The sequence below is a fragment of the Thamnophis elegans genome, chromosome 1 (assembly GCF_009769535.1).
Source record: "Thamnophis elegans isolate rThaEle1 chromosome 1, rThaEle1.pri, whole genome shotgun sequence".
Lineage (NCBI taxonomy): Eukaryota > Metazoa > Chordata > Lepidosauria > Squamata > Colubridae > Thamnophis > Thamnophis elegans.
In genome coordinates this window covers 65825994-65842500 of record NC_045541.1, presented here as the reverse complement: position 1 = coordinate 65842500, position 16507 = coordinate 65825994, and the positions used below count along the sequence as shown (strand labels likewise).

Here is a 16507-nt window from a genome sequence, read left to right as displayed (position 1 = left end):
AATTTCTGCACTACAACTAAATCATCCTCTTCTCGCTGCTAATTAGCATTTCTCCTCCATGCCAGTCTTTCCGTCGTTTTCTTACCTGCCAAAAAGAGCTGGAGTATTCCTTTGTATTTGGTTTTTCCCCCTCCTACAATTATCCATCCCTGCAAGAGCCGGGCTTAATTTGACATTTGCACATTAACAGATGGCGGTTGCAATGTTTTATATGTAAATTTTCACACCAGATTTATAAATGGACGTCATTGAAAAGAATTACATTGCATAAATCCTAGTGGATATTCTAAAGATGAGGTATTAAGATTCCAACTGCAGGGCCTGGAAATAATTTTAATAATTTGTTTTGAAAGTGTATGTGTGTGGTGGTGGGTAGGTCTTGGTATTTAAACACCAATATATTTTTATGCATACTGAAGCAATGCACTATCTGCATTGTCACAAAGGGTGCAAAAGCATCTTAGATTTAATATGTGACAGAAGTGAGACAATAAAAGATGGCTTTGGGCCATGTTCAATGGAGCCATAACGGTTTCTTCACCCACTCTGCTTTTGGTGACTAAGTTGACTCACTGATACCTGCTCCTTATAATGGACCTTAATGTACTCAACCAGGTATATTAAGCAATAAACTCATAAGAGATAAAGATAGATAGGCCTTGATAGTTTGAATGTAGCATTCTTCTGGGACTAAGGAAGTATGAAATAATTTAATGGCATATCCCCAGAACTTTACTTTGGTTACTTCCATGGCTTATCATTCACACTCACTTAAGGTAAAGGCTCCAGAACTCAATCTTATAAATCCAATTGTGTTTCACATTTGCTTCTTCCAGAAACAATTAAAAAGGCATCTCAATGGCATCTCAGCAACACAGCTGAGAGATAATCTTTATGGGGCTCCATTCCTCAGGCTGTTTATTGAGACCTTATTTCTGTGCACTTGGCTTTCCAACTCTCTTAAAACCCTGGGTGGATCTTCTGACAATGCTCTAAACAGGAAGAGTAGTATGGCCAGAGTAATCTACCACTATGTTCCATCTCCTCTTTAAAAGAATTCTGCGTTTCCCATTTTGTCTCAAAAGCGGTGGTAATGTTGGGAACCTCACAGTAACCTATATGTTGTTCCAAAAGCTGTATTGCGAGTTGAGGAGAAATCAATATCAGTGCCACATTACTGAATTGCATAGATGAGTTAGATAAACTGAATTAAAATATTAAAATATTCCAGAGACGGGGGTGAGGGGGGGAGAGAACTTTGAATGCAAACAATGTATATATAGCAAAGCATAATTGTTGGATATATTATTTTGCTTACGCACCGATGTAGCAGCATTTCTTTTAGAAGCAAAAAAATAAATAAATTGCAGATATATCTACCAAGGAAGAAAACCCAGAAGTCCAGAATGGCAAAGCTGGCATTGAAACAGAACAGAGCTTCTCTGATTAGTTGTACTTTCGTTTGTTTCCTGAAAAAACTCAACCCTCCACAATTCACAACTGGCAGCTGCTCTGCTCCTAATGAGAAATACAAAGACTGTCTTGCCTTCCTCTTCCTTTCCTGTGCTCCACAATTCTTTACACTAATCCCTTTCCTTCCTCCCCCAAACAATTGCTCAGTATAGAAATACCCATTGAATACATGCCGCAGGAAGCATTTCCTACTCCTTTCCCCATCCTGCTCAGCACATGTTGAAGCCAACACCCATACTCACATAGGATCCTAACTCCCAGGGCCCCCTGCTGCCCCGTAGGAAGGAACCAGAACATGGCACACCTGGAAGGCTCACTGGGCAGGAACCTGGTACCTGCAATCTCACAATGCCTCAAGACATGAAGGGGATTGCTACGGTATGCTTTCCTGGCGTTTCATGCTGAGGAAATTACAGCCCATTCCTTAGGCCAAAACAAAGGGACCACTTTCATAAACTCAGGACTGTTTTAAGACCCATTCATTTTTTTTTTCCAAAAACTTGATGAAAAGAAAGCCTGAGCTGCCCTGGGCTACAATTGCCAACTGCTTCTTTTCCCCACTCCTATGTTGTAAGCAGCCTGCAGAAATGCAGCCAGATTTAAGTTTTTACTTCTATTTAAGGAAATGTTTAATTCCGTTGGATCAAGTCGTTATCAAAAAGCACAAAGTAAGCTTTTACAAGACACACCAAAGAGACAAATAGGATTTTTTTTTAAAAAAAGAGTATATGTAAAGAAATAATATACGAATAACCCAACCATGTGGGCATATATATTATGTAGGCATTCTTACCAGAGATTTGATGAGAAAAACAACCTGCTGTGCTTATAGAGTGAATCTTGGTTTCCTCCCTTGTAAGGTGTGCAGTACAAAGGGATGAAAAATGTTTCTATCTAGAACGCATCCCCCTAAAAAGTTTAGGGCCGTCTTACTGACTACAGATGGCCACGTTGTCTGTTAATTCTGGGAACTTGGTGGTTAGTTTTGGAAGGTGCTCTAGTTGGGCAAAGCTATTAGATGGAGCAATCTGATGTATCTACGGGTCAAAGCTGCAGCCAGCTACATTTAAGAAGCAAACCCCACAAAACTCATGTTACTTCCCCTCATCTACTCCCTGCTCAAGCCTTACAAGTGCTTTTCCCTAATGAAAGGAGTTACGAGAGGCAGCCCAGTATTAATCACGTGGGTTTAAAAAAAATGTTCCAGGCTTCCTGAATCCTCCAGGGTATCACAGTCACATCCCATTGAACTGACATCAAATATGTTTCTATACCATTAGCACAACAGTAAATAGTACACATGTGCTGTTCCAATCCAAATTGATTGGAAAGATTATTTTGGTGCAAAAAAGAGCTTGCATTTAAGTTTAATTTACCTGTTTTTTTTTCAACCAAAAGCTTTTTTTTTACTTTGTCATCTCTATGTTAGAAGAATGCTGTTTTTGTCTATTTTTGTGTAATCACTGAGCATTATTGAGTAAACTGTCATTGTCTGGTCATGAATATGGCTGTCTTATCTACCTGCCAATATCTTTCTTAAAATTGCCCTTAGTTGCTTCTATCTTATTCCTGCAGATAATGGAACAAAGCATTCAATGGAAAGAAAAGCATCTTTCATCCATGCTATGGCTCCTCCTCATGTTCATTCTGCAAAGAGAAGCCTATAAAGAACTGCCAAAAAGGACTTAGTTTGTTTTGTACTAATGCAGGACACTGAAACAGCCAGTCCTTTTCAGATGGTCCAGCAACATGAAGAGGGAACACATGTACAGGAGAGAAAATCTTATTGTTCTCGTGGAGATCAAAGGCTAGTTGTTCACGCATCAGTCACTTAAAGCCTGGTCTTTTAATGCTCTAAGGTTGATTTATTAACTTCAAGTGTTCAGCAGGCAGAAAGATGCCCATTTCCTTTTTACTTTACTTTGCCTAGGGTTTCTCCACTCCCCAGTTTGCTCCAGGCAGTCCCATCTGCAGAACATGCCATAATTCTGCCTACTCCCAAGAAAAACATAATCTAATGCTAAAAGGAAAAGGACAGAAAAAACACAGAAACAAATTACAATAGCCTTAAATGTCCTTGATTATGCTGATTAGGTCCAATTGCTTTATAATTTCTTCTTGGATCACACTAGAAGCTCTTTAATGAAGAGCTCTCTGCCCAATGGACCACAAGCTATTGCTGAGCTGCTTCTTTAATTAGTGCCCTACAGAACTCGGTTCCCCAGTGGTTTTATTGATTTAGATGTTAGAACATCTAAAATAGTCTTAAAGAAAATGTTAGGGCAAACCTGGCACAGGGCTTTTGTAGGTAGGAGAGGCCTTAGTTAGGTGAAATAAAGAAAGTGATGCTAGTAGCAGCAGGAAATCTTAATTGCATTTAATTGGCCTTTGTCCTAATTTTAGTAGTCTATATTCTATTTCTCCTGAGCACTGGTAGAGATGCAGCATAGAGGTATGCATAAAATGGGGGAAGTGTCCCTTGTTCCATATGTTCCAAATATGACATACAACTGTGACTGGTGTTTAGCCACAAAAGATTTTTAGTCCATCTAAACCAAAACCAGGAACTTTGTGTTCTGGGTTTTAACCAAGACAAGCTCTGGGCAGATTTGTGGGACAATAAGTCAAAGCTCCTTTCCCCTCCATCCTCCTCACAATGACTTGTGTACCATCCCACAAAACAATTTCCCCAATGTCTCCCTTTCTTCTCACCTACAATGGATTCCAAATGCAGCAGACTCCAACCTGCCACCAATTAGTCCCTCTACCAAACCATTCCATTCCCTTGGCTACACTTCATGTCATGTACAGTACAATCCAACCATTCACCTGCTCCTGCTCCCAATCTCCTCATAGCCTGTTTTTCCCTGCCTATCACTGCCAGTTTTGCCTTTTCAGAACCCTCAATATTTAGACCTGAAACACCCATGTCTGGATGTGAGTCTGGACCAAACATACATGTTCCATATCTGATTGTGGTTGTGAGTGCTTCATCACTGCAGATTTTTAGGGAAAGACTGGACAGTTCCTTGTCTGAAATGTAGTATAGGGTCTCCTGCTTGAGAAGAGGGCTGGACTAGAAGAGGACCTCCAAGGTCCCTACCAGCTCTATTCTGATTGAAGATAAAACATGCAACAAATGTATGTTGGCCCAGTCATGCACCACCTGAACTTGAGTGTACTAGGCCCAGAATGATCTATACACTGAAGGTTTTGCATATCCTTAATACAGATGAAGTTCTGTATAATGAACCTGAAAAATAGCATATTATTCTTTATTTCCATTCAACACTAGTGTATTACTCCAAATAACAATGAACATACTGAAACTCAGCAGGCATTGCTCATTAAATTTCAAGGTTATTTATTCAGTCTGATTTTTTTTAAAGACAGAATAAAAAAATGCACTTTACCAATGCCCAGTTTTACAGTTGCCCATCATTCTATAGCTGCTACAACTGGAACACCTCCAAATTTTAATTTTGATTGTATTTATTTATTAAACAAATAAAGCCAAGGGTTTCTATATTCATTCCTAATACAAAGCATTTTTTCTTTGTTTTAACTGGGCTGAAACCAATTTACAATTCATATAAGGCAGATTTCCAATCCTCCTCTTAGATTAAGAAATCCAAGCATTTCCCTAACTGTTCATTAAGACTCTTTTCTAGAGTGATACAGTTGCAAAAGAGAAGCAGGATCTTATCAATATGAACTTTATCTTGGGATAAAACTAATACAGTTCATGGACGTCTTCCATTGGAAGCTCTTAGTTTCCCATGGAAGGCTTGCTTGTCTTCCACGAACTGAATTGATTTTGTATGATTTTTTTTAAAAAAGTCTTATGATTATGGGTATTCTATTCCCATCTTTCCAGAGTTCTGCTCCAAACAGAACACTATTCCTACTGCGTCTACTAATCTACATCCTTTTAGTAAAAATTTCCTAATTGACCCCATTGTTTTAGTTGTACTGTATCACTGTATTTTGTGTCAGCTCTCCAAATAATGTTTTATTAAACACGTTCCAGTCGTTCCACAACTCTTTAAAAATGTGGCTTTGCTCCAAGACCTGAGGTTTGGGAAATTTATGAGCCCCTGGTGGTTCTTTTTGTCAGATTTGGGTAGTGTTGTGTTTTTCCTGGACATACACGGATCTGTTCTCTAGTTTATTATTTCTTGTTTTTGAGATGCCAGCTGCCTGGGCTTGTCTGGAAGTCAGGCGGCTCCAAATTGAATGAGTGAATGAATAAAATACTATTTCTAGATATTTATACTGTGCAATAAAGGCTGAAATATTTGCGGTCATTTCCCCAGACTTCTCTTTTCTGCATTTTTTTCTTTTTTTAAATTTGCATTTAACTTTTTTAATTGTAACATTTAATAATCCTGCTGTAAGGTCACAATGTTAAAAGCAATAAAACCATAACAGATACAGTCTAAGAACAATAAAAATACAATTTATAATTAAAAGATGGGGGGGTGCAATGGGGGAGGTGGGATCTGCTATTAGTCTATGAACCACCTTCAGCATGATGTACCCCCATTGGGGCCCCAAGACCTTCTGGCAGAGCTTGGCCTTCAGGCTCCCTTACAGAAGGTCAGGAGGATGGGGGGGGGGGGCAAGATGTTCCAAAAGGCAGGAGCAGTGGGGGATTAAGGCTCACTGTTGCCCTAAGCAGTAACAAATCTTGGTACCTCCCTCCTGTACAAATCTTTATTGGGGTTTTTTTCTTTTTCATTTTTGTGGTGCCCCCTTGGGCCTGGTGCTCTAAGCACGTGCTTAGTCTGCTTAATGGTTAATACACCACTGGGCAGGAGTCACAGCTCTTCACCTGGATTCCACCAGCCAAAATTTCTTGAACAACGGGGTCTGCAGCATGCCTCCTTTGCCAGCCTAGTTGGGATGAGCCCAACTTATTTTAAAAATCTTTTTGGACTTAAATGAAGTATCGATATAAATACAAACATAGGCACTTCCTGACCTTAATCAACATTCAACAGAGAATAAATTTCAAGAGTGAAACAGGAGAGAATGATGAACAGCTCTGCTACTGGTTTTGAAAAGGACAAAATCTGGGGGGAAATGGAGCTCCAATGCACTGTTGGACCCATTGCGTTCATTCTCTGTGTATGTTTAATAAACCTGCTGACCTATGTGACAGGATGGTAGGAACAAGATAGGAAAAGAACAGATGACAATCAAGAAGCTATAACATGCAGGACTAGAGGAGTAATGGGTCAGAGCAGCCTCCATGCTGTCCCTGAACTAATGATTTTCACTGATTTTTTAAAAATATAATATTTTATGCTCTGTAAGGTCTTGTCAGCTAAGCAATCGTATCCAGAGACCCCATGGCAATGAACTCTTGAGAAGACCAGCAGGGTTTCATGTTATGCTTCTCAAGAGGCTTGCTGGGAGAAAGAAATGAAGATATATTCAGATTTCTGTGATACAAAATATGTGCAGGTCCACAGCCCAGCTAGGTCAAAGTTCTAAAACTAATAATGATCATACATGTAGGTAACTGTGGACAATATTTTTTTACAGCATTTCCCAATTTACTTCTTTGGGGAAATAGGTTTTACCTTGGTTTTCCCCAGCTTCCATTCTCTCTGGGTGTTGTCATATATCTGCAAAAAGCTTGAACACGTGGTTCTCCCACTGTCTGGGTTGGTCCAATTCTTCAAAAGCATTTTGTATCTGTAATAACCAAACAAATGCTCTTAATTAGAAACAGGCGTGAATCAACAAATTCTAGCATTAGATGCAATTACTAGTCTAGTTCTCTTTTTGCTTCTAAGCTGTGGTAGAGCCAAAGGTTTTTTAACTGGCTCCATTAACTTTTCCGAACAATACAAGTGGCATCTGGGAAGAGAAACCTCAACAATTCTTAATGCTGCAAATCATCACACATGTAAAATGAAATTTAATCTGATTGCAGAACAATACATTCAAGTATGTTTTTCAGGGAGGCGGGGGAGGAAAGGGTGTTTCATTATTTTCCATTCAATTAAAGATAGATATTACAAATAAATGCCTCTGAACAGGTAAGAAGAGTATAATAGTACATGTGATGATTAACTGGTTTTAGAAAAGAAAAAAGAGATAGTTTGTTCAAACCCAGAAGAAACTGCAGAAGCAGTTTTCTTAAGCTTCCTTGTCCTTAGAAGCCAGTCACTCTAAACAGGGGTCACCAACCTTTCGGACCTCGGGGATCACTGAATTCATAATTTTAAATCCCGCAGACCACTAATATGATCTGCCTAATGACTGTTTGAGTGGGCGCAGCTAGGTGGTCATGTGACTGGGTGGGTGTGGCCAATTCCATGTCACTCATGCCAAGAGGCACTTCGCCAGCTTCTACTCGCCCCTCACTTCTCAGTCACTCTTCACTTCCCTGCCTGGGCTCTTTAGGGTGCCAACAGGAAGCAGTTGTTGGAGCTAAGCAGTCATAACAACAAAGAGTTGGCAAAACAACTGGCTCAGTTCAAATTGGATCTGACCAAGAAGGAAACTCAGCAGAAGCATTTCACTGAGGACTACGGGCATAGTCTTTCCAAGCAGAGGGAAGACCTGCAGGAGTGCCAGTGTCTGGCCAGGCTCAATGGGCTGAGATGGGCAGCCAGTTCCAAGCCATGATGTAGTCCCACTGGAACAAGGTTCTCCAGCTCTTCACCACCACTTCCCTCCAGCCTTCGCCCAAAGCCCTGCACCAGGAGGCCGAAGCAGACCCCAAATTGGAATTTCTGCCCCCCTACAAAAAGACCCTGAAGGGGGAGAATCTCTGCAGCAACGCAAATGTTCATTCCACGTATCCGTCCCAGGGGGCGTAGCTTGTGGACCCCTGATTTAGTGGAATATAAAAAATGCAAATAATTTTTCTGTGGACCACCAACATTTTCTTGCGGACAACCTGTGGACCAAGGATCAACAGTTGGTGACCACTGCTCTAAACAATTATATTTGATTTCTCTGCAACCCCCATTCCTAGGAAATGCGCTGTCTCTCGTTTACCTGCAGAGGAAATCTTGACAAAGACGCCGCACGGGAAAGCCAGCTCTCCGAATCTTCACTGTCTCCAGCATCCCTGAGTATCGCAGCTGTTTCAACACAACATCTGGACTGAACAGATTTGGAGCCTAAAGAACAACCCAAAATAGAGACCAACCAAATGTGAGGGAGGGCAATTTAAAAGAGATTTTACTTGTATGACAGGTGAATTGCAAAAGTCATTCCTGGCATCTCAATTAATTAGTTCTGCATGCACATACATGTACAATGCACACACAAGCGCACACAGAGATGAATTAGATATACAAAACAGTCACTAGGCTTAAGGAAAATTTTTAAATGCAAGATTTATCTCCCAATGTATTAAAGGAAAGGCATTAAAAGAGTATTTATGTTGCATACAGCAGCCCTTTTAGAAAAGGGCCCTTCCTTCTGTATCTGTTGTGCTAACCCTGGACACAAACTTTTTCTCCTAGGAATCCAGAATCCCTCAGAAAAGGAGAAAGACCCTTTCCGGTCAGCAAAGCTTCAACTCAGCTGCCACTGAAAATCGTGGTGAATCTCCCTCCTCCCTTCTTCCCTGTTCATCTGGCATTCCCCACCTCCAGAGCATCACCTTTTCCAGGTTTGGTTTGATGCAGCGAATGAAGAGTGGATTGCAAGTGCTGAGAGTAGCCATTAAGGAATGTAAGGAGTCCTGGAAAAGAGCAGCAGATGTTATTTCTCTGGAGAAATTCATTCTCAGGACCAGATTTACTATCATTCTCCAGTGCCTTGGACGCAGTTATAATTCTGATGTTTAAATAAAATATATGAGAGGATGAAAAAGAATCTACTGAGCATGAGCTGTCACATGGTCCAACATTTCCTACAGCTGATGCTCAGCCATGAAAAGCGTGATGAAACTGTTAAGGAAGCACAATTGCAAGATACTGAAACATCTTTTATGACATCGACAGAAGAAGAATTGCATGGCATTCATTGGCTTATCCCGTCTCCTTTCCCAATCCTTGTTAGGTTTTGCAGCTTAAAAAACATGAAAGAGCGGAGCCTGAAACATTGAAGATGCAGGACGTACAATCTGAATCCCCATCTACCTTGGTGGTACTTCTCTCTGATTTACTGGATTTAAAGAAACAAAGACACGTCTATGGAGATGTTTCTACAGGCGTTTTCACATGCACTTTCATGGGCCTCCTGATCCTACCCTAAACTGGGAGCTGACAGTTGGCCTGCGTCTCTGAGTTCCCAACTTCAGAGTGTCTTCACTATTGCAGCTAGCAACTCTTTCAAAGAGGTCATAGATGAAGTCCAGCCTGTATGGAAAGAGAAATATAAGAGAAAGAAAGAGATGCCATGGGAAACACTGCTGCTTCTGCTGTCTTAAACCAGGAAATGGATCCTTCTTCCCTAGTCATAATACGTGAATCAAGAATGTCTTTGTGAAGTGCTAGAACAGGGATGGTGAACCTTTTTGGTGCCAAATGCCCAACGCACGTGTGCATGCGCAAACCCCAAAATGCAATGCAAGCGCCCCCCCATGCATGCGCCCTGCCTCCCCACACATGCACACATGCATCCCATGCACCCTGCCCCCACGCATATGCGGCAGAGACCCGAAGATCAGCTTGTCAGCAGGACTCCGCTGCGCAGTGGAGCTGGCTGGGGCAACAGCTGGCGTGCCCACAGAGAGGGCTCTGCGTGCCATCTGTGGCACACCTGCCATAGGTTTGCCATCACGGTGCTAGAACTTAAGGACAGATAAGCACCAAGAGAAGCAGAGACATCTGACCAGCCATAGGAGAGCTAGCCCTCCAGCAGCTATGAAGAGATTCTGGAGGTCCAAAGTACCTAGCCTACTAAATGGCCCAAGGGACTGCTAGAAACCTGTGCCCACATCCCATCTTTGGTGCTACATTACTGAGCACTCAAGGAGTGGCTCTACCTATGGAAAATAATAATCATAACAATTTTTTTTACTCCCCCTCCTTAGCATTAGCTACCTAATTCTGCTTCCCTGGGAATGGCTCTAGCGTCTTTACCTGCTGTCCTTCAGCATGTTTAAAATGTCATCTCGAAAGGTATCTCTGTTTTTTTCCAGAAAGCCCCTCACGTCATAGAGGACCTATAAGTAACAATTTTAGAGACAAATAACCAGGTTTGCTATGCATGGACTCCTCCCCCCTTCCTTTTTTTTTTTGAGCAGATACACATGGCAAGAAAAAAATTGCTAAACAATTTGTGTAGCTGTTCAAAAGACTATCCAGCCAAATGGAGATTTTTTAAAAAGTCTCATTCGGCTGCAATAGCCAAACCAACAGTGTTGTGAACAAAGTGCTGGATTGGGACTCAGGAGACCCAGATTCAAATCCTAGCTCAGCCATTAGGTTCACCATTGGAACTCTGAACCACTTGTTACTTCTTAGTCCAGCCCACCTCAATCAGTTGTTCTAAGGGGAAAATAAATGTGGGGGCAGGTAGGGAAGAAGACGTGTGCCACCATGCTTCCTCAAAGGAAAGGCAAAACAAAACATTTGCAGATAAATCAGTTCCATAGCTCAACAATTGTTTGATAAACTGCCCTATATTGACCCTGTCCTATTTTCAGCCATTAATGACCTCATCACAGATCCTGCCCAGTTTTGCAATGCCCCAAAACCTCTTCTCCCAGAAACAAAGAACCTGTGGCTTAAAGTACACATTACGGCTACGTTCCCCAACCTGGTGCCATCCAGATATATTGGACTTTGAGTCCCATGATCCTCTAGTTCAGCACAGGCGCCAGATCAGGAAGGGCTGCCCAGATTACACAGTCTCAAAGCAGGGAGCTTGCACATTGCTGGACTGTATGTCACCTTCAACAGTTAATGAGGATATAAAGGATAGTCATATAAGCCCCGAACTCGATAGTGTGTAAGAGCTTCTAAGCCACAGAAACTCTAATATGCACTTTAGCCCTCAATAAGCCTATTATTTGTTCAAATTAAAGAAATCCGAGACACTCTGGCCTTTTGCCCGCTGCAATCATAAAAATGCCTACTTTGAATTGCAGATTGCAGGCTAAGGCCTTATTGCTCAAAAGCTCTTGAATCCTGCCAGCTTCCTCTCAGCTATAAAGCTAAAATGTACCTACTTCTCCAGCATAATGCTGGATCCCGAAATGGAAATCTGTCACTCGAGGCTTCATGTAATACTGGTTGTTCTGAAACAAAAGTGAGGGAAGTAACATTTGTTATCACAGATGCACCTGAAGTAACATTTTCTAACCAGAAACTTCGCAATACCACAACCTGCAAACAGCAGCATACATATGTAGAAATGTTGCCAGGCCACTTGTCTAGGCACAGGATATGCCATTTAACTTAAGGAGGTTGCCTCTAGTTACCATGACAATTTAGCCAAAAATAGATCATTGAAAGAAGGAACATGGCAAAGGTCTCTGTGAGCAGAATTCACATTCTCAGGAGCCAGGATGGATCTTTCTGGATTAGTGTTCCTCAACCTTGCGATTTTAAGATAAGCAGATTTCAATTCCCAGAATTCCCTAGCCAGCATGCTCTAGATCAGTGTTTCTCAACCTTGGCAACTTGAAGATGTCTGGACATCTTCGCTGGCTGGGGAATTCTGGGAGTTGAAGTCCAGTCATCTTCAAGTTGCCAAGGTTGAGAAACACTATTCTAGATAAATGCTTGTTTCCCTATAAACTGTTCATCCATTTTCCATCTAACTGGACAAGCATTCCCTCCTGGATTCCTCATAATATGTTCCCCATAAAGTCCACTTCATTTCTTTTAGGTTTTACCTTTAATAAAATAAACTGAACAAGGGAATCTATCCTTGCCTGAATTATTAACCTCAGTTTAACTTCCACCCACTGCATCTTAGCTGCTTTTCGTTTCTCAGGGTCATTTGCTTAAGAGAGAAGTCTGTTTGCTTTGCTCTGAAGAGAGCTAATTGAGCTTTATCGCCTGAGCAACCTTTTTATCATATCATAGAGCTAGTGTAGAATTCCAGCCAAGGAAAACAGAAAAGATTAAATGTGAATTTCAGGTTCTGCTTGATTTCTTCCCCTAAACCCTGTTAAAAAAATCCACATAGTTCTGGTGATGAATGAAGCCAAAAGAAGCCAAGTTGAAAGGGAAGAAAGTTTAAAATGTTGGAATTAAGTATTTTATATACCTGGAGGGTTTCTCTTTCCATGAATAACAGTATGAGTGGTATTTTCTGAACTTTGAGACTATACGTTTCAGAATACTCTTATCACCTCCCTGGCAAGTGCTCTGAAGTGGAGCTTTTTGCCTGACTTTCATTTTTTCTAATGAAACAAGCATGATCAGTGAAAGTCTGCAGATCCACATGTTATCAGTGGGAGCCTTTGCGGAGGAAAAGCAACTGGGGCCCAAGCACGAAAGATCAAGTGTCTCTTCAGAAGGTGTCAGCCAATGAGCCAAAATAGCTTTCCTAGCCTGCCTTGATCTTCCTATCTCTTCTTTGTTCAGCAGACACATAGAATGAAGACACAGAACTGGTTCCCTTTCTATATACATTATAACATCAAAGTTATATTAGTGCAGGGCCCTCTAAGTTTGTAGCTATTTATAAGAGTAAGCTGCTCCAAAATGCAGAGGACATGCTACTTGCTGATGCCAGTCATAGAGATAATTCTAGTGACAAGTTTTTCCCAAGGTGAATTCCAGATCTGGGTTTGAAGTTTTATAGCTCTGAATGAGTCCAATGCAATTAAATAAATGTTTCCTCCTTAATATTTATCTTTTTTTTTCATCTCATTGGAAGCTTGACAGATGGCCAAGAGAATTTGGGTTGCCTTTCTATCAAACCTTATCTTTCAAGAAACTGTGGTCTGATCCTTCCTTCCTTCCTTCCTTCCTTCCTTCCTTCCTTCCATCCATCCATCCATCCATCCATCCATCCATCCATCCATCCATCCAGTATTTATCTCAATTCTTAAAATGGCCGAGTCCAAATTAAGGAACTGAAATGCAGTAGTGTGTGTATGCACGCCTACTTACCCCATGCTGGTTGTGCAGTTTTTCCAAGAGGGTGCTGTCAGTGCCTTTGGGAAATCTACTCTCCTCGTTAACTAATGCCAACAAGCCAAGTTTCTGCAATTGTAGTACAAAGAGAAAGGTAGACTCCTTGCCACAAACAGCACAATGGGTTTCTAAGCCAAAGGGGAACTAGAGCTTTAGAAGAGCAGGGTAGATACACTAAAATGGATTATTCTGGGTACTGTAGTCAAATCTTAATTCTAGAAAAGTTTAGAATTGGCTAAAAACCATATTTTCACAGTTGTATTCCACTTGACCAAGCATTCTTACCATGTTGGGAGTAAGGAGTAGGCATAAGAATATAACAATCCAAGGTTTATCCAGGTTGGCTCAAATACTTTTTTTTCTTTTTTTAAATGAAATTTCATTATAAGAATTTATTTAATTTTTAAAAATAACTATAGAAACAGAAAACAAAAGGCAGGAAAATAAAATAAAAAGTGAAAGGTAGCAAAAGAGGAAAAATACCTAAAGAAATTACTTCCAAATTTCTTTGTGGAAGTTACAAATAGAATGATTACCATCTTTACCCTTCTAAGTAAAGAGATCATTATTCTCTTCTTCCATAAAAAGGTATTTTGAATCAATAAATCCTGAAATCACCAGTTCATTTTTATACATTTTCAGCAAAAAGTCTATAAAGAGTTTCCAAGATTTGATTGATGCTTCAATGTACAAAGCTCATTATGGTTATTTAATGCAACATTCAGACAACCTCATAATCCTTCTGTCATCAATTTGTGCTTTATTTTCTCTTTATTTGTGTTTTCTCTTAATGGGGATGTTTCACTTTGGCAGAAATACCCAAAAGAAGAATAACAAATCCTAAAATGTAACTTCCATTTTATAGATTTGAGCACTCAGCTGACATAAGCATTTGAGACTTATCTCTTGTTCCACTCCCTCTCCTAAACACTCAGTCGTGAACATTCGCACTTCATTTCACCAATGTTGGAAGTTCCAAAAAGATGATATCCCAAAGCACCATTTTGAAACCAGCTCCATGCTTCTCCTCTGCTTAGTTTTTTACTTTTCTTTTTCAAAAGAGAAATATTTTTGCTACCTTTTTGAGAGGTAGGAAAGCTGCCTGCAAATGAAAGTTCTTTATGCAAAATATGCCCAAATGATCATTCCAAATCGGAAGGACAAAAGTGGTTAAGCAAAGGGTTTTTGCAAACCTTTTTTTTACTAATGATTTTCAAGCTGCTGTTATCTAAAGGCAATCCTTTTGCATGCTCATCTCTCTTAGTAACTCGGGAAACCTGTTACTAAAAATGTCATTGTGAAGATCAGCTTCTAAATTTAATTTGGCTAGTTTAGGCCTCCTCCTCCTCCTCCTTCTCCTCTTCCTCCTCCTCCTCCTTCTTCTTCTCCACATATATATAACTCAAGTCAGTGAACATGCTTAATATTACTGCCTATTTTCAGCTCCACAGCAACTCTCCACAGCAACTCCTTGAGGGTTGGGCTAAGAGAGTCACTGGCACAAAGTCAACCAACCAGTTTTCATGTTAAGGAAGGCTTAGAACTCAAACTCTAGGTCTTTGGATCCCTACCAAACCTCTAACCTGAGCTACAAATATTCTCTACAATCTCTAACTGAAATTCTAGCCTAGCATCTTAAGCACTGCACCAAACTTGTTCTCTTTTTTTTTTTTGGCCTATGGCATGCCACTCAAAGGCCAAGTAAGCCTTTGGAATATACTTATCACTTAGGCTCTTAGCCAAGATGCCCCCAATCTCCTGGGTCTTATATGAGGGTGTGTTTGTGTGTGTGAAGGAGAAAGGGGGGGGGGGAGAGGGAATATGTGAGAGCTTTATTGTTTACTGCTGTTTTGCCATAAATATACAAATGCAACTTAATTGCTTTGTGTATTGATATTTCTAATCCTTTGAATTGAATTTAAATATTTCGTTGTGGTGCTTGTTCCATTTTAAGAACAAGAGGAAAAAGGGGAAAAGCAGTACAACTAAAAAAAACCACAGAAAAAGACGGAAAAAAAATCTGGAATTACAAATATATTTCACATTCACCTAATTTTATAAATATTTGACAAGGGAAATTACATTTTCAATGTTCACCAAATCATTTTCTCCCAAAAGAAGAGAAAATATGATTTTTTTTAAAAAAAAATAGGGAATATAGCACTAACCCATAACTGCTCACACAAGTGCATTCTGGATCAATTGTAGCTTACAATACAATAAAATAGCAGAGTTGGAAGGGACCTTGGAGGTCTTCTGGTCCAACCCTCTGCCTAGGCAGGAAACCCTATACTATTTCAGACAAAGGGCTATCCAACATCTTCTTAAAGACTTCCAGTGTTGGGGCATTCACAACTTCTGGAGGCAAGCTGTTCCACTGATTAATTGTTCTAACTGTCAGGAAATTTGTCCTCAGTTCTAAGTTGCTTCTCTCCTTGATTAGTTTCCATCCATTGCTTCTTGTTCTACCCTCAGGTACCTTGGAGAACAATTTGACTCCCTCTTCTTTGTGGCAACCCCTGAGATATTGGAACACTGCTATCATGTCTTCCTTAGTCCTTCTTTCTATTAAACTAGACATACCCAGTTCCTGCAACCGTTCTTCATATGTTTTAGTCTCCAGTCCCCTAATCATCTTTGTTGCTCTTCTCTGCACTCTTTCTAGAGTCTCCACATCTTTTCTACATCGTGGTGACCAAAACTGAATGCAGTATTCCAAGTGTGGCCTTACCAAGGCATTATAAAGTGGGTTTTTTTTCATAAAGCTTCATTATAAAGCTTCCAGGATTAGCCCCATGTACAGCATGTTGCAGTAGGCAAAGCAGGAGATGATTAGTGCATGAATCATTTAACCTCCCAGATTTTGTTTTTATTTGGCAAGCATTATCTTCTTACAAGGCTTAGTATTACTTGCTATTTTAGTTTCACCAAGAAATTTAAATAATTGTAGCAATAGCAATAGCACT

The 16507-nt window shown here is 40.4% G+C and overlaps 1 protein-coding gene across 1 annotated transcript in view; it reads right to left on the bottom strand.

Annotated features, from left to right (window-relative positions):
• Nucleotides 1-16507, bottom strand: part of LOC116512071 (unconventional myosin-X-like) — a 76555-nt gene that overhangs the window by 37176 nt on the left and 22872 nt on the right. The window contains exons 14-20 of the mRNA XM_032222350.1: nucleotides 13518-13610; nucleotides 11621-11689; nucleotides 10530-10612; nucleotides 9695-9803; nucleotides 9104-9184; nucleotides 8491-8615; nucleotides 7062-7176 (exon numbers count right to left, since the gene is read on the bottom strand). Of these exons, the coding sequence (XP_032078241.1) occupies nucleotides 7062-7176; nucleotides 8491-8615; nucleotides 9104-9184; nucleotides 9695-9803; nucleotides 10530-10612; nucleotides 11621-11689; nucleotides 13518-13610 (675 nt within the window). The remainder of the gene's footprint in view (nucleotides 1-7061; nucleotides 7177-8490; nucleotides 8616-9103; nucleotides 9185-9694; nucleotides 9804-10529; nucleotides 10613-11620; nucleotides 11690-13517; nucleotides 13611-16507) is intronic.